The 24,655-nt window shown below is 34.3% G+C and overlaps 1 protein-coding gene across 1 annotated transcript; it reads right to left on the bottom strand.

The window, feature by feature from the left end:
• Window positions 1-8,056: 8,056 nt before the first annotated feature.
• Window positions 8,057-8,451, bottom strand: DYNLT3 (dynein light chain Tctex-type 3). The gene is given in 1 exon segment (XM_045533070.1): window positions 8,057-8,451. A coding segment is annotated over 1 exon segment (354 nt). The 3' UTR covers window positions 8,057-8,097.
• Window positions 8,452-24,655: the final 16,204 nt, after the last annotated feature.

The following is a 24,655-nucleotide window of genomic DNA, read 5'->3' as shown; positions in this document are numbered from 1 at the left end:
TGCAAATATCCTCTGTGACATCACTGAGTGTAAAAAAAACAAGGCAGACAAATGTAGTTATCAAATGAATAGTTTAACTGAACCTGAAGAGCTAGAACTCCATTCACAAATATTTAATTTTTATATCCACTTGTAGTAGTTTAAATTAGGATGCACTTTATGCCAAGGTTATCTTTCGAATATATTTTAAACTCTCATCACTACGTCTACAGTATAATACGTGAAAATGCAGTACATAAGACCTTTATAATAGATGATGAAAGGAGGGTTTAAAAATAAATACATGTTGTCTTATAAGATGACCATTTTATTTCATATGTGTTTGTATTTCATTTAACCATCTAATCACCAAGTTCTAAATTGCTAAATTAAAGTTTCATAAATAGGAAAGTATCAGAAGAACATGTTACTATTCTGTATATTAATATAACAAATATTACCTCCTTTTGTATGCCTACTGCTAGAGATAAGTTTATACGGATATGAACTAGTTTAGATTTGTCCTTGAGACACGCCTAAAATACCATTTGGTAAATAATATTAAAGTCACTCACAGAATTTATTTTATATGTTTCACTCTGATAGAAATTTCTTTTTAAAATTTGGGAAGGGAATCAGGCTTATAGTTCCTTTTAGTTTGGCATTCCCTCATTGATTGAGGACTTATTGTAAGTTAAACAAATTGTGCTGTTTAATCTTCACAACTCTCAAATGCATGTATCATTTTGTAGATGAAAAAACTAAAACTGTAATTTAAGTAATCTCTTTCAAAATTATCTTATATTATGGTATAAGGTTATTTCAATTTCTTTTTATCAGCATTTTATCCTGATTATTCTAAATAATATTTCCTTGCATTGTCTGAGTTGTAATCATTTTTGAAAGTTTTGAATGTAGAGCTTCCAGTTTTATTTTTATATTAAAAATATTCTTAAGTTATGTTATTTTAATTTCCAGTATTGTTATTAGCTTCCATATAGTTGGACTGTTTTTTTTTTTTTTTTTTTGGTTGAGAGAGCGTTTCACTCTTTTGCCCTGGCTAGAGTGCCATGGCGTTAGCCTAGCTCACAGCAACCTCGAATTCCTGGGCTCAAGCAATCCTTCTGCCTCAGCCTCCCAAGTAGCTGGGACTGCAGGCATGCACCACCATGCCCGGCTAATTTTTTATATATATATATATATATATATATATATATATATATATATATATATATATATATATATATATATATATGTTTAGATGTTCAGCTAATTTCTTTCTATTTTTAATAGAGATGGGGATCTCGCTCTTGCTCAGGCTAGTCTCAAACTCCTGAGCTCAAATGATCCACTCGCCTCGGCCTCTCAGAGTGCTAGGATTATAGGTGTGAGCCACCATGCCCAGCCGGGACTGTTCTTTTTTAATTTACAAAATTATTATTAGCTTCCATGTAGTTGGACTATTCTTTGATCCCCAATTCTCCTTAGGTAGTTAGTGACTAGTTTATGAATTCTCCACATTGACTATTTGTGTATTTATTTTTCTTAACTGATGTTAAGTTACATGGTAACAATGAACTTTATTCTTTCATTAGAAAATATATATAAATATACACACACTTGTGTATAATATATAGCTATATTGTAAAATATAGTTATACATATATCTATACAGATGAGAGCTACATGTATTATATATATGTGCACACATATATAACTTATTTTTTAATAGTGAGGTAGAAAAAGATTTGCTTTAGTAAATTCTTCAGAGGTGTCATATGGAGACTTGCTTATGTCACCAATGGCTGATACTGGATTAGCTTTTCTCACTTTGAATTCAGGTCAAGTCTTTTTTGTCTGGAACTCCAGGATAATCATACACCCCATCCTCCAGAAATAACCAAGTGTTTATCTTATTTCACTCCTCTTAAAGCTAGATTTACTATTGGTCTTCCTTTGTTCCTTGATTGATTTGAAATGAAGACATATTTTCCCTTCTCTGGATAGGAAGCCCTGGTGTGTAGATAATCTCTTCAAATGGCACAAACACACGTTGTTTCACTGGTCTGCATAAGCTTTATTTACCTGTTCTTTGATAATTTATGGTCATATTTAGATAATCAGACTTAAAATTGAGTAAATTATTAATACAAATACAAGACTTGATAATTTATCTGATGAGTTTCTCTCTCATTAAAACCAAGTATGGTCTGTACAGACCTTCTTTTTCAAAGCTCATTTTGTTTTATTTTGTTTTGATAGAGCAGGAATCTATGTCATGCCTTTCTGTGATACAGATTTTCCAACTTTGTGTCATCTGCCTATGTTTTCCTTTGAAAATGGATAGCATCTGGAGATGCTAGTATTATTACTGGACATTCCATTCCAATTACGTTATAACTAACAACTCTTCCTTTCAAATGAATTGGATTTTAAGCATAAGCTGTTTACTGACAGGGCACTGAGTAAGAATGTCTTGGCATGTTTCTAAAATGGGGAGGAAATTGGAGGTTATCTCTTTCTTTATGTTGTTTTTATAGTTTTCCATTTAATACTCTAGGCTTTCTTCCTTTGCACTTAATTATAGTGAAAGAAGTAGACTTGAATTCATCTGTTTAACAGCTACTTACAAGATGTTGTACAGATAACCTGTTTTAGAATAGCAAACCCTAAATATTTTTCACAAATTGATATTGCAAATATAAGAAATACAATGTTTGTACCCCCATAATATTCTGAAATTTTAAAAAAGAAAATAAATACATTAAAAAAACAACAACAAAAAAGAAATACAAATAAATAATACTGCGATATTAGCAATATCCAAAAATTTTCTTGGATCCAAAGCAATTGAAAAAAGAAAACGAATTATTATTAGAGAAAAGCAATCCTAATGTTAGCGTGCAAGATTAACTTTCGAGATGGGGGAATGTATAATTTTCTTCTTAATTTCTGAATCAATTAAGAAATAAGACAACATCAAAGTTTTAGGGATAAAATAATTAGAAAATGTGGCATAGATTTGCAGTCAAATATTTTCTAATGTATATCTCTCTCACCTTTTGCTCTTCAGAATTACATTGTTCTATTCAGTCAGAGGCAGAACTGTTAGAAAACTTAGCATCCCCAGAGGGACAGGGAGCTTACTGAATTCAAGAGAAAGGAAGTATGTGTATGCTGGGGATACGTGGCACTGAAAGATTCAGGGAGAAATGCTAAGGGTTGAACTGCGCATGTGAAGTTTATTCCCCCAGATTCAATTATGTACTTCAGTTCTTCTCCAATGACAAGGAAAAAGTATTCCTTCTGTATTTCTCCTTCCCGGGGTCTTCAGCCAATCTCTGCCTCTTCCATTGAAAATGGAAGAGAGAGCAATAATATATTCTAACGAATAATAATTTTAGGAATGCAATTAATGGTTAAATGGAAATATGTTTTATTTAAACCCTTAATATAATTTTGGACATATGTTTTATGCCTTCCTGGGTAAGTTAATTTTTAATTTTAACACAACTTTTTTGACAATGATTTCTTAACAGAGTAACCAAGGCACTGCGGGCAATTCAGTACATTTGCAGAGCACACAGGCTTCTGGCCAGAAAGACATTAGAGAGTAAAATCTAGCCACCGCCTTCTTCTTTTTTTGTTTTTTTTTTTTTTTTTTGCTTGCCAACCCTTTACTCTATTTTGATGCTGTGTGAGTCTGGAGGAAGGGCAGTCTTGTATCAATAGGCCCAAAGGTGCTGCTTGTTTTGAGATTGGAACAGATGCTCTATAAAATGTAGTGAAGGCCCTTCTTGACAAAAGAGGGTTAAATAAAGATGGTCGTCTAAGAAACTGTTTTAAATATATGGCTATCATTTTGGAGCAGATGGGACTTTTAGAAGCATGTAAATCACATCTCACAAGCCACTATGTTACTGTGTAGTGGAGGCCTTGATTATAAAGAATAGCACAGCACTTTAAGGTTTAAATTTTTTTTTTCTATTTGAGGCCTTGGGTTGTAAACAATCTTAAATGCAGTGGCTGTATGTTTTAATATGGAAACACTTCATGAATAGAAGTGTTGAAATAGAAATAAAAAGGACAGCTTCCTGCTAGAGTGAAACACATGCTTCCTTCTGAGACATCCCCACCCTGCTCATGTAGCATAATTGTACTGCTTAGAAATAAACTCAGAAACAAAATAATAGCTATCAGCTATCACTTTTCTATAACTATCCAACTAACCTTATGTATGACATTAAAAAGTGGCTTTCATTATTGTAGACTTCTATTTCTTTTTAATTGCTTCCATTTTTCTTGAAGTCATTAATATTCAAAAAATTCAATCATTGCACTTCATTTCCTTTTTGAGATTCTTAGATGAAAGACTTCATAAAGCTATAAAATATAAAGAATTATTTCCATATTGAAATCGTTTTAAAAGCAGGATTCTGAAGTCTTGCTTTACATAGAATAAGCCTGGCCTCTTTTGATATCTAACAGCTGAAAAATTACTTTTGAGAAAATGTTCTTAGGTTCAAGGCCTTTTGTCTCCTCTGATAATTGCTCAAATGTCCATATTTTAGTTCATGTTTTGTTCCCTTGAGATTTCTCTTTTATTCTAATCACATGCAAAATTATGAATACAGAAAATATGTTTTAAATTTAGAAATTTATTTCAGAAACACTGGCCTTTCTCTCTTTGGAGGGCAATGTTGAAAGTGCTATTTTGCATTTGTCTGCTTTATATATTTTGTTCTGTGAACCTCTGCATTTTAAAGTAATTCAGTTTCATCTTTACAATAATAGAGATTCATTTATTTGCAAGTTCTGGTAAAAGGTAAAGTTGGGGATATTTCAAAAATTAAAACACATGTGTTAGGGTAAATTATCTCATATTTTTCAGACATTTTGAATCACATCTAGAGTGACATTTATTCAAGTCCAGGTTAGTACAGTTTTCCAAAGTTATGTATTATCATAATTTTATACATTTGCCTCTCTCCCTTATCTTTGCTTGTATGAAAATTTTCTTAAAAAATTTAGGCAATATATTAAAAATACTACTATCCCTTATTTTTACTTAATTTTATATCACTAATATTTTTATATATTTCTTAAAAACTCTTCAACATCATGTATGAGAGTCTCCTTGTTATCAGGTTGGGATGCAGAAAAAGTTTTATTGATTTTAATTTTCCAATTAAATGGTATGCATCACTTTATTTCCCATTAAAGGAATGACATTTTATCCTCCCTATGTCCTTTTTCCAATGATAATCCCAAACCACCCACATGCATACATTTGTCCAAAGGCTGTCCTGGTCACATATGCGTTGATGATGGAGCCAGAACTTACAAGTAACTCCTGTTTGGAGGATGTTCCTAGCACTACCAAGCAAGTAACCCAATGCCCAGACACTTGGAAATCCAGAGAATTTTGCCCTCCATGACTATAGCCCCTGCTATTATTAATCCTGTTCACGTCTGCTATTAAGACTGAATCCTGTTCTGCTCTCAAAGATCTCTGAAGTTAAGAGGTGGGGGGAATAAATCACCTTACCACTATCTCTAGTTCTGTTTCTTGTAAGAATATTGTTTGTATTCATATAGGAGACTAAGTTCTTAACATTACAGTTCTCTATTTTAATGACACAGTCTCTTTCTTTAGAATACAAACCCGTTCCCAGCAGACTGGGTCAAATGGATATTTACATTGAAACTCTGACCTGAAAGAGGTGGCAGAACAATGATCCCAGCTCTTTCTAGAAACTTCCGTGAAAATTCAAACCCTCAGGACTCACTGTTCTTTCCTATTGCAAAAATAATTTCTGACCATTTATATATATATATATTTATATACACACACACACACACACACACACACACACACATATATAAGAAACTAGATTTCTTCTAGAAGTATCACTTTTCCTGGGGCCATCTCAATCTGTTTTCCATATTTTCATATACAGAAGTATCTCAGAGCTCAGAGATGATGTCGACCACGTCCTCACTGTCCAAACAAATTTCAGAATATATATATCTGTAAGTAGAAACCCTTACTGCTCTGAGTGGTGTCATTTGTAGCCCCATTTGTCAGAGTAGAAGATTTTATTTTCTATCCTCCAGTCAGACTCTAGAGCTCTAGATATTCATAATTTCTTTCCCAGTGAAAATAAAAATTTTAGGTTTATTTCTCAAGACATAATGCTAAAAATGATTTGGAAGGCTTCTAAAATATTCTTGCATAGAGAAAGCAATACTTAATATTCCTAACTGAAACATAAAAAAAAAAAAAGAGTGACAAAGGTAGAAGAGAAACAAGTTGTCTTTGAAGAGAGAACTCTAACATAGAAATTTCTCTGCTTCAGCTACCTTCTTCTAAAGAGGTCATCTTTCCTATCTCATCCAACCTGTTTCATTGGCTTTTTGCACTACAGGGTAAGGGTCTTGGAAATACTTATGTTTCATCAACTGGAAAAATATTTTTCCACACTATTTAGTATGATGGATTCCTCACCAACCTTCTATTGCACGCTGGCTCTCTGAAAACCTCTTATATAATTGGTACTTTTTTCAATTAATTATGACCTTGCATAGAGGAAATATAGCTAATTAATTCTGCTTCTTCTTACTGTTAAGAGTTGGACTCCTTTGGTAGCAAAATTAATTCAAGCTTTTTCAAGAGAAGCTTGTGATCTTACGTCCACCAACCCTGCTTTAGAGGTTGCTGTTCTTCCCAAAACATGAAATACCTAGGAAGCCCTATGAATTCAAAATGGGAATTTTGACATTAATACTTGAAAAATTCTGGGGACTCATCTCTCTCCTAAACATTATATTTAAAGTTTTAGTATACTGTCAAACTATTTCCCAAAGTTACTGTATCATTTTATATATGTTACATTTCCACTAGCAATTTATGAAGGTGCCAGTTTTTCCATATCTTTGTCAACACTTGCTTTTAGATGTGTCTTTGATTACAGCCATCCTAGAGAGTATGAAGTGGTATTGCATCATGGCTTTGATTTTCATTTCCTTATTGGCTATTATCTTGAGTATCTTTGCACCTATCCAGTAACTCTTTGTATATCTTCTGTGGAGAAATGTCTATTTAGTTCCTTTGCCCATTATTAAGTTAGATCATTTGTCTTTTTGTTGTAGAGTTGTGTGAGTTTCTTTTAACGTTCTAGATACAAGTCCCCTGTCAGGAATATAATTTGAAAATATTTTCTCCTAATCTGTGAGTTATATTTTCACATTCTTGATGGTGTATTTGAAGCAAAAAAGTTTTTACTTTTGATGAAGTTCAATTCATTCATTCATTTTTGTCACTTGTGCTTCTTTGCCTAACCTAAGGTCACAAAAATTTACTCCTATATTTTCACTAGAGTTTTATAGATTTAGCTCCTATATTTAGGTGTATGATCTATTTTGAGTTAATTCTTTGGGTAATATGAGGGAAAGATCCAAATTCATTTTTTGCATATGCATATTCATTTAGTTAACAAAAAGTGCTGGGACTACTGCTTCCCTATTGAGTTGTCTTGGTACAATTGTTGAAAATCAATTGGCCATACATGTAAGCATTTATTTCTGGACTCTCAATTCTCCTCAATTCCTCTATCTTTTCTCCTGTGTCAGAGTTACCAAGATTATTCTTAGGTTTGATGATTTGGTAGCAGGCCTCATAAAACTCAGAAAAGCTGTTATACTCATGTTTATAGTTTATTACAGTGAAAAGATGCAAATAAAAATCAGCAAGAAGAAAAGGGAGCATGTATCAACATTCAGTTAAAACCAGGTGCAAGTTTCCAGGGGTCTTCTCCTAGTAGGCATCTGGCACCTGTATGACTGACCGCAGCTACTCAGACTCTAGCCCCCAAGAACAAAAATAGGCATTTACCATAAATTACATTGTTAACATAAACTATCTAATCAAAGTGGTACCACACAGCCCAAGGTTTCAGGCATAGAAAACACTTTATCAAGTAGAATATTCCAACAACTCAGAATTCATCTTCCATAAGCCAGACGAATATCAGTCCTAAAGACAGGTCATTTTTTTTTTTTTTCGAAAGAATACACTGACAAATTTTTAATTTAATGGCCTTAGCCCAACATTTTTAGTCAGTTGCAGAACAATAGCAAGGCAAAAACATTGACAATGCAGTTCATGGTCCCGTTCTCCCATCTTATGGTACAGGTTCCATCAGCTGTAGTATCCCAAAAGTAAGAGCTGGCTGTTTGAAAGCCACATGCACTCTTCTGGACCATGGCACAGGTCATAATATATTTGTAAGCTTTCCGCAGCTTAACCAAGTGGGTTAAAGATTGTTCCACTATGCTTGCGGTCCATTGGTTGATGTTGTTCTGATTATAATTTTCATCACCTAAGACCCCATCTACACATTCTTTGACAATATTGTGAGCTTTATCAGCATAGAAGCCAACCTCTTAACAGTGGCAATGGTACTCCTCCATGGCGGTGCCAGCTCTCCCCGGGGGCAGAGTGACTCGCGAGGACAGGTCATTTTTTAATGTGCAGGCGTTGAGCAACCCAGGCTACCTGAATTAGCTCTTGCCTGCACAGTCCATTCACCTGGCTCTTGATCTTGGCTCTCTTATAACAAAATAGCCATATTTTTCTGAGCATCTACCTTTAGTATAGCATTTATATAACAGGTACAATAATGGTATCAGCATAAATATGCCTAACATTTAGAAGAGTCAGTGTGGAGTAAAGATAAACTTAAAGACACAATTAATCCATTCTGTTAATATACTACATACATTTTCATACTAACTTGATTACTCATGTTTCCTCCTTGATCTACTGTTATTTTTATTTTGTGATGAATTGTGCAAAACTATTAACATAGAAACTAGCTGGTGATTTAAATTCAGTTCTCTCTCAAACCAGTCATTTCCCAGCAATGTTACATCCCAAGGATGTTTTAAATGGACCTTTCAATACATTTGGTCATAAGTGTCAATATTTCCATGTGACCTATTTCTGAGTTCAAGTCAGTTGAGAACAAAGCCAGGCACTCTTAGTTCAGAGGATTTTCTGAGACTGGTTTCCATTGTGTGCTGTTATACAGCAGGGGCCACCTCCCTTCTATCTGGAGGACATGAGAATTCAGAATAGTTCCCATCCCTACTTAGTATACCACAGGGTATGTTTTTTCTGTTCTATTCCTGGGGCAGGGACAGGTATGGTGTGTCAATGAAAATTACAAGCACCCACAGAGAACTTCCACAAGTTTGGAGATACATAAGTTTCCCATAAGTGTGCCCCTTGAACCTGTGCAGCTAGGATGGAGAACAATTGTGCTATGGGCTATTTCATCCTCCATCTGTATTAAAATAGTCAAAAGTTCCTCCCTTTTGGGTCAGTGCACAAGCCCTTTCCCAATTCTTGGTCCTAGCAAAATGCATTATTATTTGTTGAGTCTGCCTGATCTACCTCCCTAAACCTCACTTTCTACAGGCTGTCCTTTCTCCTGAAAGATAATTCCCTCTAATCTGCTTGTTCTAGCTAATAATTCTTTTTGATCTGACTGCCTATCCTCATTAAAGGCAAATTCAATTGGTCCCATGATATCTAGATGGAATCCACCTTCCCTAAATTCCTTTCCTGTCTTATGTACTGACATTATTTATTCCATCATACATGTTTATGCCATTTTGTACTAATAGCCTGAGTGTAGTTAGAATACATGTATTATACTAAAAATATTGAATTCCCCATCCTAAGGTTAGATGAGTAGTAGTGACACCTAGATGAGTCTGAGTATGATATAAGGCCTCCAGTAGACTTCTGCATCTCAAGGTGGGCTCACTTGCCAGGGAATTTGGAACCTATCTTTTGAAGCCTACAGCTTTATTCCCATCAGAATCCTACTGTCTTTCCTATTTTGTTTAATACCTTTCCACTCACAAAACCAAGGGTAATATTTTTTTGTACACAGTACACTGTGGCGTGTTGACCATGTAGCTACTATATTTTGTTCCTTATAACCAAGGATCTTTCTAAGCATTCAGTCATCAAAGTTTATAGTTCCACAGTGATTCATTATATTATAGTTACATAATTTCTTGCCTTCAGATCATCCCTATTTCCAGCAATCACAGTTGCACCCCTGGTTCTGGGACCTTTGCATCAGGTGAAAAATAAAATTTGAGGTGATGTGAAAAAGAGTGATCTAGTTATGCCAGCATTCTCCCTGACCTCTTTTTCCCAAGAGTCTCCAGAAAAGCAGCAAAATCTATCAAGTGGGGGCCCGTCTTGGCTCCCCTCATGTTGATTGTGAGCACACACTCATGATAGCACAGAAGCTAGCCTGTCATGCCTTGTTTCCACCATTTTACACAATAAAGGTTTCAATCACCCATGCTAATTCTCTACCAAACTACTATTCTGAGAATGATGCGCAACAAATGTCCATTTGACATGATATCTCTTTGACTGTTGTTTGTTTCTTTTGACTATTGAGCATCATAACGTGTCTCTCTTGTCCTACGGAAATGTAACACGGTAGTCTAAATTGGTGCATTATCTTCATTTCAGTCATTGTACAGTATTTTGAGTATTCTCTCTTGGGTATTATACAAAGTCCAGTCCAGAATAAGTGTCTATCTTGTGAAGACCTATTTATAGCCTCCTCAGGCTACTGACAGTGGTCTGATGTTGTTACCTTATTTATAGCTATACATGGTGCCATTCCCACACAGAAACTGCTTCATATCCATGTGCCGTCTGTTTCGCTTGCTGATAGGTGGAACAGTTTCTTGTTGGCATTTTGTGCTTCACAGGGAATAAGAATATGTCAATAATTAGTCCATCACTGTATTCAGTAGCTCGTCTATGTCCATGCATTTTATTGATTCAGATGGTCACCTCAAGCAAACACACCAGGATGTCTACCTCCTGGTTCTAATCACCTTCTAAACTTGGAGTGGAGATTTTCTAATGGGCATTTACTATCATACTTGGATGCACCCTTTAAATTCCCAGAGATTTCCATAAGTTCTTGCTCCTATGGGCATCATTTAGTAGCCCACATTTTTATTGTCTATCTACCCATTGGCTACTCCCCATGGGTTGGTATACTCCCAAATATTGGGACTCTTGGTGTTCAATTTTTTTCATCACTACAAAGAAAGTAAGTCATTCTTAAACCAAGCAGATTTCTATTTGTAAATCAAGAGTTGTTCAGTGACAGTATGACAATAGGATCCTAGAAGCTTCTTAGGTAGTTCTAAAATCAGGCCTAGAAGAAAAGAGGCTACATATCTGCTCATTAATACAGTGAGAACCTCCTTGTATTCCTCCAGTATCATGTTTCTGTGTAAATCATTTTCCATTTTATTATGGAACTCTTCTGGCCACTGCCTTCCATATTAGAATGTTTCTCTGACATTATGCAAGACGTTATGGTTATTTCAGATTTCAAGATTATTTTATGTCCTTCAGTAATAGAGGCCATTAAAATTAATGCCCAGTAGCAAGCCAGTAATTGTCCCTCAAAAGGTTTGTAAGGTATCATCATGTCTGGTACAAAATCCCAGCAGTTCCTGCTGTACAGCACTCATGTGCTTTTGCCATAAACTCTAGTCTGTGTAAATGTGAATTGCAGAGTCTTCCAGAATCATATCTGAGTGTAGAATATAAGGGTCCAAAGGCATTTATTGAGCCATTTCTTTCTGTAAATCTGATGTAGTATGTTGTTCAGCAGCTTATTAGTTGGGACCCAAAGGTTGGGTCAAAGAGAACATAACAAATTTCTTTACAGCTTGAGAACTCAGAACTTACTCTAGAATAAGAAAGTATTACTTTAATTTTCTTTCATATTTTGTTGCTATCATCCAGGCATTTTAGTTTTGTTTAGCCTTTGCCTTCAAAAGAAATGTTATACTGAAATTAATAGAAATCCTAAATAATCTGATACACGTGTCAAGAAAATCTAACAGGGTCAAAGAACAGCTTATACTTTCACTGATTCTAGCCGTAGAAGTCAACTTGCTAAACTGCAGAAGTAAGTTTTTAAATGACAAACAAATCAAAAGCAAAACTCAGAAATTTTGTTTTTGTTCAAAGTTGCCGAAGAATTTTTTTCTCCTCTTTGGTGATGTCAAAACTTCCAACTTTGTTGCCTGAAAACATTTCAAATATGCCCTCCTACAGCAAGAGAAAGTCATCTTGAATTTTGTCTTAATTTTTTTCTGTTAACTTTTCCGTAAATGTATGGAATTATTTTACTATAAATGAGAAATAAAAGCAATAAATTCTTTGCATAGATGACATTTTTTGATTAAGTAAGAAGTTATTTTGTTTGCCCAAATGGGAAAAAAAAAATTACTAAGTCATTTGTGTTTTTCAAATGCCTTATAGGAAAAAGAAGAATATTAAATCTTATTTTCCTGTAGCTTCTACAAAGACATAATAATACTGCCTTTAAGAGGTTAATGGCGTATCTTTATATAATAAACATAATAGTGTTTAAAATAATAGAAATGCTTAAAAGAGAAAAAATTCTGTATAGATTATTATATTGAAAAATATGAATTATACATCATACTTTTAAGTTAGTATATCAAAATATTCTTCTGGCCTTTAGATGAAAAATGTTGTTTAAAAATGTAAGATTTTAAAAATAATTTTAAAGCAATATTTATTTATTTAAAATAAAAATGAGAGAAAAGTTCAGTCATTCTTCTGGTCCTACAAATGAAATGTTTTCGTTTTTTGTACTCACTTTCAGTCATTGTTTATAAATATTTATCAATTATAAGTAGATGAATTTCTAGAAGTTACACTATTTTAATATGCTCAGTTACCTTTACTATACAATATTATTTATATATCTATTGTTATGCTTATTATTTAAAATTACTTCAACTGATATCATGTTTTGGATATATTAACAAAAATTAATAACAATTCATTATTGAATATTTAGGCCAATTTTTAATTTTATAAATGAAATAAATGCTCTGTAAAATATCTTTACACAAATTCTTTTTTGAACATTCTTTCAATTATTTTCTTTGGTTTCTAGAGGTGATATTATATGTGTAATATGTGTAAGAACTCTTTATGATACTTGACAGATGTTAACATACTGCTTTCTAGAATGATTATTCAAGGCCACTATCACATTAGATTCTATGAATACTGAAATTTTGTGGGTATTGGCTCACATTTTAAATAAATATTGATAATTTTAAAATATATGAAATTATATTCCTTCTTATTCAATTGAAAATACTTTTTATGTTTTTTAAACCTTAGGACTCTGTTAAGAGTTGACTTTATGTAGTCTTCATATGGTATCCCAGTGGTTCCATAAAGCAATTACACAGTTGAAAGATTTTGCTGTGATGTCAGTCAGAACATTGTTTGAGTCCTAGCTCTTCTATCTAGTAGTTATGTGACATTGGGAAGATGACTATGTCTCATTAAATTTTAAGTCTATTAGCTACAAAATGAGAATAAAAATTTTTGCCATTCTCATAATGTCATGAATATTCAATAGGATAAAATATATGAAACCCTTAGCATAGCAAAACACCTGACAGAATGCATTTAATATAAATTATCTATTGATAATATTATTGTGTGTGTGTGTGTGTGTGTGTGTGTGTTTCTTGCCGGTCAGTTTGACTTCTAACAAGTTGAAAACGATGAATATACAGGCATTCCTCAGAGTAATTGCAGGTTTGGTTCCAGACCACCTCAATAAAACACATATTGTAATAAAGTAAGTCACAAATTTTTTGGTTTCCAAGTGCATATAAAAGTTATGTTTCTACTGTACTGTAGTCTGTCAAGTGTGCAATAGCATTATGTCTAAAAATGTACTTACCTTAATTTAAAAATATTTCATTTCTACAAAATGCTAACAGTCATCTCAGCCCTCAGTGAGTCGTATTCCTTTGGCTATTGAATGGTCTTGTGTCAATGCTGAGGGCTGCTGACTGATCAGGGTGGCTGTAGTTGAAGGTTGAGGTGACTGTGGCAGCTTCTTAAAATAACACAACAGTGAAGTTTGCCACAATGATTGACTTTTCATTTCACAAAAGGTTTCTCTGTAGAATGATGTGCTGTTTGATAACATTTTACCTACTGTAGAATTTTTTCCAAAATTGGAGTCAATCCTCCTAAACCCTGCTGCTACTTTATCAACAAAGTTGTTTATGTAATATTCTGAATCGTTTGTTTTCATTTCAACAATGTTCACAGCATTCTTCACGAGGAGTAGATTCCATCTCAAGAAACTACTTTCTTTGTTTATCCATAAAAAGCAATTCCTTATCTATCCAAGTTTGATCGTGATATTGCAGCAATTCAGTCATATCCTTCAGCTCCATTTCTAATTCTAGCTATCTTGCTATTTCCACCACATCTACAGTTACTTTCTCCAGAAGTCTTGAACCTCTCCAAGTCATCCTTGAGGGTTGAAATCAACTTATTCTAACCTCCTGTTAATGTTCATATTTTGACCTTCTCTTATGAATCATGAATGTTCTTAATGGCACCTAGAATGGATAACACTTTCCAGAAGGTTTTCAATTTACTTTGCCCAGATTCATCAGAAGACTTATGGCCTATGGCAACTATAGCCTTACAAAATGTATTTCTTAAATAAGACTAGAAAGTCAAAATTACTCCTTGATCTATGGGCTACAGAATGGATGATATCTTAGCAAGTGTAAAAACAGTATCAATCTCCTTGTACATCTCCATTAGAGCTCTTAAATGACCACATGGATTATCAATGAGCAGTAATAGTTTGAAAGAATTCTTTTCTGAGGAGAAGCTCTCAACAGTTGGCTTAAAATATATAGTAAATTGTACGTAAACAGATGTGCTATCATTCAGGCTTTGTTGTTCCATTTATAGAGCACAGGCAGAGTAAAGTTAGCACAATTCTTAGGGGCCCTAGGATTTTCATAATGGCAAATGAGCATTGGCTTCAGCTTAAAGTCACAAGCTGTATTAGCCCCTAACAAGAGAGTCAGCCTGTTCTTTGAATTTTTGAAGCCAAGCATTGACTGCACTCCAGCTATGAAAGTCTTACATGACATCTTTTTCCTATGGAAGGCTGTTTTATCTACATTGAAAATCTGTTCTTTATTGTAACCACCTTCATCCATTATCACAGCTAGATTTTCTGGATAACTCCTGCAGCTTCTACATTGACACTTGCTACTTCATCTTGCACTTTTATATTATGGAAGATGGTTTCTTTTATTAAATCTCATGAACTAACTTCTGCTAGTTTCAAATTTTCTTCTGCAGCTTCCTCACCTTTTAGCCTTCACAGGATTGAAGAGAGTTAGGACCTTGCTCTGTATTAGGCTCTGGCGTAAGGCAGTGATGTGGCTGGTTTGATTTTCTATCTAGACCACTCAAACTTTCTGCATATCAGAAATAAGGCTGTTTCACTTTCTTAACATTTTTGTGTTCACTGGAGTAGCACGTTTAATTTCCTTCAAGAACTTTTCCTCCGTATTCACAATGTGGTTAAGCATTTGGCACAAGAGGCCTAGCTTTCAGCCTACCTCAGCTTTTGACGTGCCTTTCTTACTAAGCTTAATTACTTTTAGCTTTTTATTTAAAGTGAGAGACATGTGATTCTTCCTTTCACTTGAACACTTAGAGGCCATTACAGGGTTATTAATTGGCCTAATTTCAATATTATTGTGTCTCAGGGAGGAAGGAGGCCCAAAGAGAAGGAGAGAGATGAGGGAACAGCCAGTAAGTGGAGCAGTTAGAACATACACAACACTTAACAATTAAGTTTCCTATCTTATATGGTGGCAGTTTGTAGGAGCCCCAAACTAATTATAATAGTAACATCAAAGGTAACTAATCACAGATCATGATACACAATACAATGAAAAAGTTTGAAAGATTTTGAGAATTACCAAAATGTGACACAGAGACATGAAGTGAGCATTTGCTCTTGGAAAAATGGTGCCTATGCAATTGCTCTACTTAGGGTTGCCATCAACTTTCAATTTGTGAGAAAAAATAAATGTAATGTCTATGAAGTACGCTAAAATGAACTATGCCTGTGTATGGCTTGTGTACCACTATAACCTTGGTGCCGGTAGAGGATGTGTCATACAGTAAATTCTAATATAGAATTGTTAAATAATTAAAGATGTGAATGGATATGATAAAGCCTCTCTCTACAGATGTACCTCTTGAAATATATTTTAATCAAATAGTTTTAGAATTAATCATTCAATTTAATATGGCCTATATGGAGGTAAAATTTATACTTAAAAGCAGGTTTATGGAAATTGTCTAATTATCATTTTAATCTACATAATTAATTTGCATTTCATTAGAGATAAGCTTACTATAGAGGCTTTATTAAACATGGATTGTGTACAGCTCCATGAAGATTAGATCTGTATAAAAACTCTATACAGCAATTTGGAATTCATTTCTCCAATCTTAAAATTAGATTTCTGCATAAAATATTCTATAACAAAAATTGGAAATTTTAAAAATCCGTAATTTCTTAAGTAGAACATGCATAATTTTATTATGTTAGCCTTTTATGGAAGATAGTTTAGCATTTATTGTTATCAGGAACATAAGAGTTGATAGCTATTTTATTTGGAATATGTTATGGATTCAGTCCAATCTATCTACAATTTCTATAAAAGCAGTGAAAATTACTACCATGGCAATTGCTTGATTGTAGTCTATTATAATGGGATTAACATAAAACATCTTGAGAAACATTTCAAAGTAATAAGTTTTACAGAGTAATACGATTTGTAGCTGTCGGTCATGAAAGAAATACTATGCCAACCAACAATATTAAATTAGAATAGGGATTTCTCATTTAGATCTTAAGCATTGTTAACTAAATTTGCTTGTCTTAACTCAATTTTAACTATTTCAAAGAAAGAAAAATGGGTAGAAGGACATCTGTCATTACAACTAGAACACATGATGAACTATATTCTAACATTTAAAATAGAATAAATTTTTATTACAAATATATTTTATATATATAAAAGAGAAAAGTTTTTTATATCATGTAACACATTAAGCATTTTGAAAAATTTATTAAAATAAAGAACACTTAGTGGCTAAATGCAAAACATGCAAAATGTATATGACCTGACGTTAATTTGAAATCATTCGGAAAACAATGTAAGAAAATAGTTATAGGATATTTTATTATGAGATTAATTTTTTTTTGAATTTGAAAGAAAGAGGCTTAAATTATGAATATATTAGATGCAAAAATTTTATAATTTAAATGGAAAGCCATTCATGTACAGGAAGGAGGCATATGAGAAAGGTAAGAAAACTAGAAGAAAAATAAATGAGTCTATTGACAAAAGAAGGCCAGTAGTAGGATTTGGAAGGAAAATAGCACAGACCAAGAAGAGTTAGCTTGCAATGTTTTTCCTTTTCTGTTTTGATATGGAAAAAGAAAAGAATTAAGAAGTAACTAATGTATTAGAAAGATGGCTGAATAAAGGTGAGTAATGCTCATTCCACACCCCCAAAAGACTAAAACAATGAACAAACAGTTACATTTCCATCAAAGTGACTAAAAGAGAGTACTAGAGTGTAACAAGAAGTGACATAAGCCCTGTAGTGCATAGAAACTCAGGACAGCCACATAGAGAAGGGAACAAAACACCCAGCCTCTTCCACCTTGTCTCGCTAGCTGGGATCAGCTCAGAACAAGGAAGAATTTTCCCTACGGGGAAATGGTAATCAGGAGAACCCCAGCAGTCCCCATCACCACCGCAGACACCTGAAGTCTTTGCTCCTGGAAAATCTTGCAGTCCTCACAGGCCCAAAGCCCAATTTAGGGAGCCCCCTAGAGTTCACATGGCTGTATTACTCCAAAGAAGAAGCCCATGTAGTCCTCCCCACCCCCATGACCCAAGTTGTTACTGTGCTGCACTATCTTGAAACAAGAGCTACTGCTGGGGTATGTCCTGCTCTGGGGGCCAGTAGCTGCCCTGTCTCTCTAGTCCTCATGCTCCACTGTCATTGCACCGTGTTCATACATAGTAGCATGCTATTCTCCAGCTGAACTTCTGCAGCTTGCTAGCCTAGAGAACAATCTGCTTAAGAGGCACTGCATCCTCCCCATTCCAGTGGCTGTTGTGCTCTCCTCCACTACTCAGAAACTAGGCTCAGAATACCTGTGGTACTGGTGCCCAATATCCTGTGGCATCCTGTCCCTCAAAGAACAAGCAGTGTGACTCAGTGGGGTGGGGGTAAGAACAAGCATGAGCTAGAGAAGCAGCTACACCCCCTGAGCATACAAACCCCCCTGGCACCAAGTCCCCAGGGAAGCCACAGTAGAGCCAGTGGAATAGCTATCTCCCCAAGTGAGAAAACCCACCCAGTGTCCTGCTCTCAAGAAAGCTACACCAAAATGGGCAGAGCAGTTGTGCCTCCTTAGCACACAAACTAGCCCAGTGCCCCTTGTGAAGCTGTGCCTGAGCTGGCCAGACAAAATCTACCTTGTCACCCCCACTTCCACAAACTCCTGCATCCTAGACCACTCAGGCACCTTCAGTCATAAACTGTGTTGATTACAACTGAAGAAGCTGCATAGATATTAAACCACTGTGCCCACTTGGAACCAGAGCCAAAATAACCCTACTCAACCAACACCCTAGGATCCATCTGCAGATGAACATCTTTCTCTACAAAAGCCACTCTATAAAATTGGGAGAGATGACTGTTCCACCAGATGCACAGATATAAATGCAGGGAAATAAGAAACATCAAAAAGCAAGAAACACACACCATCAAAGGAATACAATGTTTCTCCACTACCTGAGCCTTAAAAAATGGAAGTTTATGAATTGCCTTAAAGGAATTCAAAATAATGATTTTAAGAAAAGATGCAGGAGAATAAAGATATAATTCAATGAAATAAGTAAAAACAATCCATTATATAAATGAGAAATTCAACAAAGAAATAGAGATCATAAAAAAAAACCAAACAGAAATATGGTAGCTTAAGAATTCAGTGAATGAAATTTAAAAGTACAATTGAGAGCTTCAACAGCAGACAATATCAAACAGAAAAAAAGAATTTCTGAGGCTGACAACAGATGTTTTGAAATAACTCTCAGAAAAAAAGAATGTAAAGGAATGAAGAAAGCCTATGGGACTATGGAATACATTTAAGAGAATAACTTTTTTCATTATGAAATTTTCAGAAGGAGAAGAGATAAAGAAAGACACAGAAGGTTTATTTAATGAAACATTTGCTGAAAACTTCCCAAATACTGGGAGAAATATGATCATACAGAGCCATAAAGCTCAAAGGTCTGCAAATAAATTACATCCAAGGAAGTCTTCTCCTAGACACATTATAATAAAACATTAAAAAGTAAAGGCAGGCCTTACAAGAAATGTTAAGGTAGTGCTTTAATCAGAAGTGAAAGGATCGTAATGACCATATGAAAGTATAAAATTCACTGGTAGAGGTAAATTCATAATCAAATCCAGACTATTCCATTAATATCAAGTGGTCTTTCAAATCTCTAATATGAAGGTTAAAATTCAAAATAATCAAAAACAACTATAGCTACAATAAGTGGTTAAGGAATACACAATATAAAATACGTAAATTATGGCCACAAAAATAAATTGTGGAGGAGAGGGTAAAAGTCTAGAGTATTTGCATGCTACCTAATTTAAGTTTTTACCAGCTTAAAATAGACTATTATAACTATAATATTTTTATGTAAGCCCTATGAAGCAAAAATTACAGCAGACAAATGAGAAAGAAAAAGGAATCAAAACTTAGCACTATAGAAAATTACTAAACCTAAAGGTAAACAACAATAAAGTGTAAAAAAAGAAGCAAAAGATCTAAAAACATAACCATAAAACATTTTAAAAAATGACAGGAGTAAATTATTACTTATCAACAACAACCTTGAATGTAAATGGATTAAACTCTCCAATCAAAAGGCATGAAGTGGCTGAATGAATTTTTTAAAAAAGATCCAACTATATTCTGCCTACAAGATATCCATTTTAGCTTTAAGGACACATATATGCTGAAAAGAAAGAGCTAGAAAAAAAATATCCCATGCAAATAAAATCAAAAGAGAACAGGGGTGGGTTTCCTTATATTGTATAAAATACACTTCATGTCAAAAACTGTTACCAGAGACAAAGATGTCATTATTTAATTCTAAAAGCTCAATTCATCAAGAAGACATAAAATTATAAATGTATATGTACTCCATTGGACCACATAAATATATAAAGCAAATATTAATGGAAATGAAGAAATAGACAGCAGCACAGTAATAGTAGGGGACTTCAACATCCCTCTTTCAACAATATATAGATCAGCCAGATAGAAAATTAACAAGGCAATACTGAATTGCATTCTAGACCAAATCATCCTAATAGACATGTATATAGAATGTTTTACCAAAAAACAGCAGACTATACTTTCTTTTCTAGCACACATGGAACATTCTCCAGGACAGAACGTATGTTAGGCCACTAAACAAGTCTTAATAAATTTAAGAAGTTTGATATCATATTTAGTATTGTTTCTGACCACACAGTATAGAACTAGAAATCAATAACAGGAGGAATCTTGGAAAATTCACAATATGTGAAAATTAAACAACATCCTCCTGAACAACTAATGGATCAAAGAAGAAATAAAAAAGGATATTTAAAAATACCTTGAGACAAATGACAACTGAAACACACATATTTAAAACCTGTGGGGTACAGCAAAAGCAGTTCTAAGAGATTATAGCAATAAATGCCTACATTAAAAAAGAAAAAAGACTCCAAATAAATGGGTTAACATTATGCCATAAAGAGCTAGAAAAAGAAAAATAAACTAAACCCAAAGCTAGCATAAGAAATGAAATCATAAATATCATAACAGAAATAAATCCAATAAAGAACATAAAAAAACCATATAAAAATCAATAAACCCATGAGTTGGTTCTTTGAAAAAATGAACAAAATTGACAAACACTTAACTAGATTAACTAAGAACAAAAGAGAAGAGACTCAAATAAATAAAATCAGAATTGAAAGTGGAGACATAACGGGTGCCTCAGACATACAAACAATCATAAGGGACAATTACAAACAATTTTCTGTCAACAAACTTGATAACCTTGATGAAAAGGACAAATTCCTAGAAAAGTATAACTTGCAAAGATTGAGTTAAGAAGCTTAAAACAGAAGGCTTGAACAGACCAATAACAAATTAAGGAAATAAGCAATATACAGATTTAACACAATTCATTTCAAAATTCCAATGACAATACTCACAGAAATAGAAAAAAAAAATCCTAAAATTTATATGGAACCACAGAAAATATCTGAGTAGCCAAAGCTTACTGAGAAACAACAACAACAGCAACAAAAACCAAAGTTGGAGGCATCAGACTTTGTGATATCAAATTATATTACAAATTATATTAAAGCAGTATGGTTTTCATAAACAGAAAGATAGACCAATGTAACAGAATAAAGAGCCCAGAAAAAAATTCAAACATATATAGTTAACTAATTATTAACAAGGCACAAAGAGGACACAATGGGAAATGAACAGTCTCTTTAGTAAATTATACCAAAAAAACTGGATTTCCACATGCAGAAGAATGAAATTGGGCCTTATCTTTCACCATACACAAAAATCAACTAAAAATGAATAAAAGACATAAATTTAAGACCTAAAACCATAAAACTCCTAGAAAAGAACATACAGGAAAGTTCTTTAACATTATCTTTGGCAATAATTTTTTGTTATCACAATAAATGCTCAGGCTACAAGAAGAAAAGTAAATAAAAGGGATTACATCAAACCAAAATGGTTTGGAGGTTTCTAAAGAAATCAAAAATAGAACTATTATATGACCTAGCAATCCCTTTTCTAAGTATATATTCAAAGGAAGTGAAATCACTACCTCATAAAGATATCTGCACTTCCATGTCCATTGCAGCATTATTCACTGTAATAGCCAAGCTATGGAAACAACATAAAAGCCCATTATAGATTAATAGATAAGGAAAATGTGTGTATAAACACACACACAGGAATATTATTCAGCTCTAAAAAAGGAGATGGTGAGATTTGCTACCACAGTGTTGTATCTGGAGGGCATTAGGCTAAGTGAATTAAATCAGAAATGAAAAGTATTGCATGATCTCCTTTACATGTGAAACTAAAAAAAAAGTTCAAATCCACAGAGATGGAGATTGAAACAGTGGTTACCACAGGTGGTGGTGGGAGGAAATGGGGAGATGTAGATCAAAGGATACAAAATAGTAGATATGTAGGATGAGCAAATGAAGACATTTAGTGTACAATATGTGGAGAAAGACCATGTTAAATAACCTCCTCAAGATTATCTGTACCTTCTCTCATGACTTCTAGATCAATAGACCCTGAAGAGTGAACAAAGCCCAGTTGTGGAAGTACTCCCCTTGCTTTGGGAGAAAAAAATATTATTCATGAAAATAACTAAAAGACCTAGCTAATGAATATTGGCAAGAATCATGAGAACATGTCGTGTAATGGGTCTTGAGGTTGCTGAACTGGAGTGGAGGTTGGGGTTGTGTATGACAGCATATCATTTTAGAAAAGGGATCTTTCACTAATAGTGTAATATTAATAGTAATAGTGTTATGTGGGAGTCAGTTTATGTTCTGACAAGTATACCTATAGCCAATCTTAATGCACTGTTGGAATGTCTATGTGACATTTAGAAAAAATAAGCAAATAAGGTTTTCGATAATTGCATTGGCAGAATAAGGAAAAGGTGAAAGGACTCAAAGAGGTAGACATACTAGAATGGATTTACTTTATAAGTTTAGAGAACCTACCAGTTAACTGTATTCCCCAAGAGGTTCCAGAAAACCCTTCCTTCACTAAATCAAAAGGAAGGCGTTAGTAATGTCCTCACTGTCATTATTGAGAAGGTCTGTGGTGGCTGACCTTTGTATGCAAGCATTGGTATTCATCCCTTGCATTCAACCCTTGCTTCTCCAGAGGCGAGATGGACATAAATACCACAATTGGCAGCAACATAATGTCCCAGGAGTACTGAGCTTCAAAGATCTGGGCTGATGGCCACATATTTCATACTTGAACCAGTTCTCAAACTTAAGCCATTGTTTGAACAGGTGATTGGGACCCCCAAGGAAGGACTTGACAATGCCCAGAGTATGTATATAGAATAGCAGTTCTCTCCTAGGGGATCCAAAATACCATTTTCCTTCTGTATACAGAGTGGGAACATGTGGAGTCCAGGAGATAAATAAAGCCTCGGTCCAGGTCTGTCTCAAAGTGGTTCAAAAAAGTCCAAGGATGAGTCACCCTATGAATATCGTCACCCTGTGTTCATTTACCTGGCATAATGAGGGTAGGTTGACATAACAGCTTTGAGAACCACAAAATTGGTTCCCTGACCTGCCTAGGGACACACATAATGGTAGAAATGTCCAGACGGAAACTCCTGAAACTAATCTTTAGCCAAGATAGAAAGTTAGAAGCAATGGAACATCTCAAGTAGAATGATAGAAATTAGTGCCACAATTGAAGCCTTAAACATATAACATGATAGCCCCCATCATTACATGACTAAGTATCAATTATTGTTATTTTTTAATCATATATACTAGGGAGTCATTTAATTGACTATTAAAAAGCACTGACATTTTTGTAGATGTGCAGTAAACATTCAAATGGCTCTATGTAAATTTTCTGTAAGTTACTGAGGAATAATAAGATTCCTATTTTCAGGCATTATTTTTAACTGCTGTGGAAGTGCAAATAGAAAATCTATGAATTCAAGAGTTAAGTGCCATTTTTTTTTTTTTTTTTTTTTTTTTTTTTGAGACAGAGTCTCACTTTGTTGCCTGGGCTAGAGTGAGTGCCGTGGCATCAGCCTAGCTCACAGCAACCTCAAACTCCTGAGCTTAAGCGATCCTACTGCCTCAGCCTCCCGAGTAGCTGGGACTACAGGCATGCGCCACCATGCCTGGCTAATTTTTTCTATATATATTTTTAGTTGTCCAGATAATTTTTATTTCTATTTTTAGTAGAGATGGGGTCTCGCTCAGGCTGGTCTCAAACTCCTGACCTCAAGCGATCCACCTGCCTCGGCCTCCCAGAGGGCTAGGATTACAGGCGTGAGCCACCGCGCCCAGCCAAAGTGCCATTTTTTAAGATGGAAAATATTTTTCCATTTGTTGAATTTAGACATATAAAAATGTAGAACATGCAATTGAAAGTGTCTTTTTTAAGGGGTTACACTAGAATAGAATGTAAAAATGATCAAGCTTTTCTTCTAAAGACCCAGAAATTCCTTATCTGTAGGTTACCTAAAAGCCAGCTATTTTTATATGCAAGAACCAGTGCAAGTGACTAACAGAGGATCATTCTTTTGGGCTGTACTTTTACGACTACATTTTAACTTCTTGCAGAGTTCTTAAAGAAAGTCTTACAATGTGCATTGCCCACGCAGAGGAAAAATGCATACTTCTATTCTTAGATGAGTGTTTCATAAAAGCTCTTTATTTTTTCTTTCTTGGAACAGCTTGTGGTGGCTGTACTCCAAATCAATTATGGGTTTAGTGGTCAACTCGGCTACAATATGTAATATGCCATTTTCAAAAGTTCCT

Source organism: Lemur catta, chromosome 19 (assembly GCF_020740605.2).
Source record: "Lemur catta isolate mLemCat1 chromosome 19, mLemCat1.pri, whole genome shotgun sequence".
In the NCBI taxonomy this organism is placed as follows: Eukaryota; Metazoa; Chordata; class Mammalia; order Primates; family Lemuridae; genus Lemur; species Lemur catta.
The sequence above is the reverse complement of the archived record's forward strand: the minus strand, read 5'-3'. Positions and strand labels throughout refer to the sequence as shown.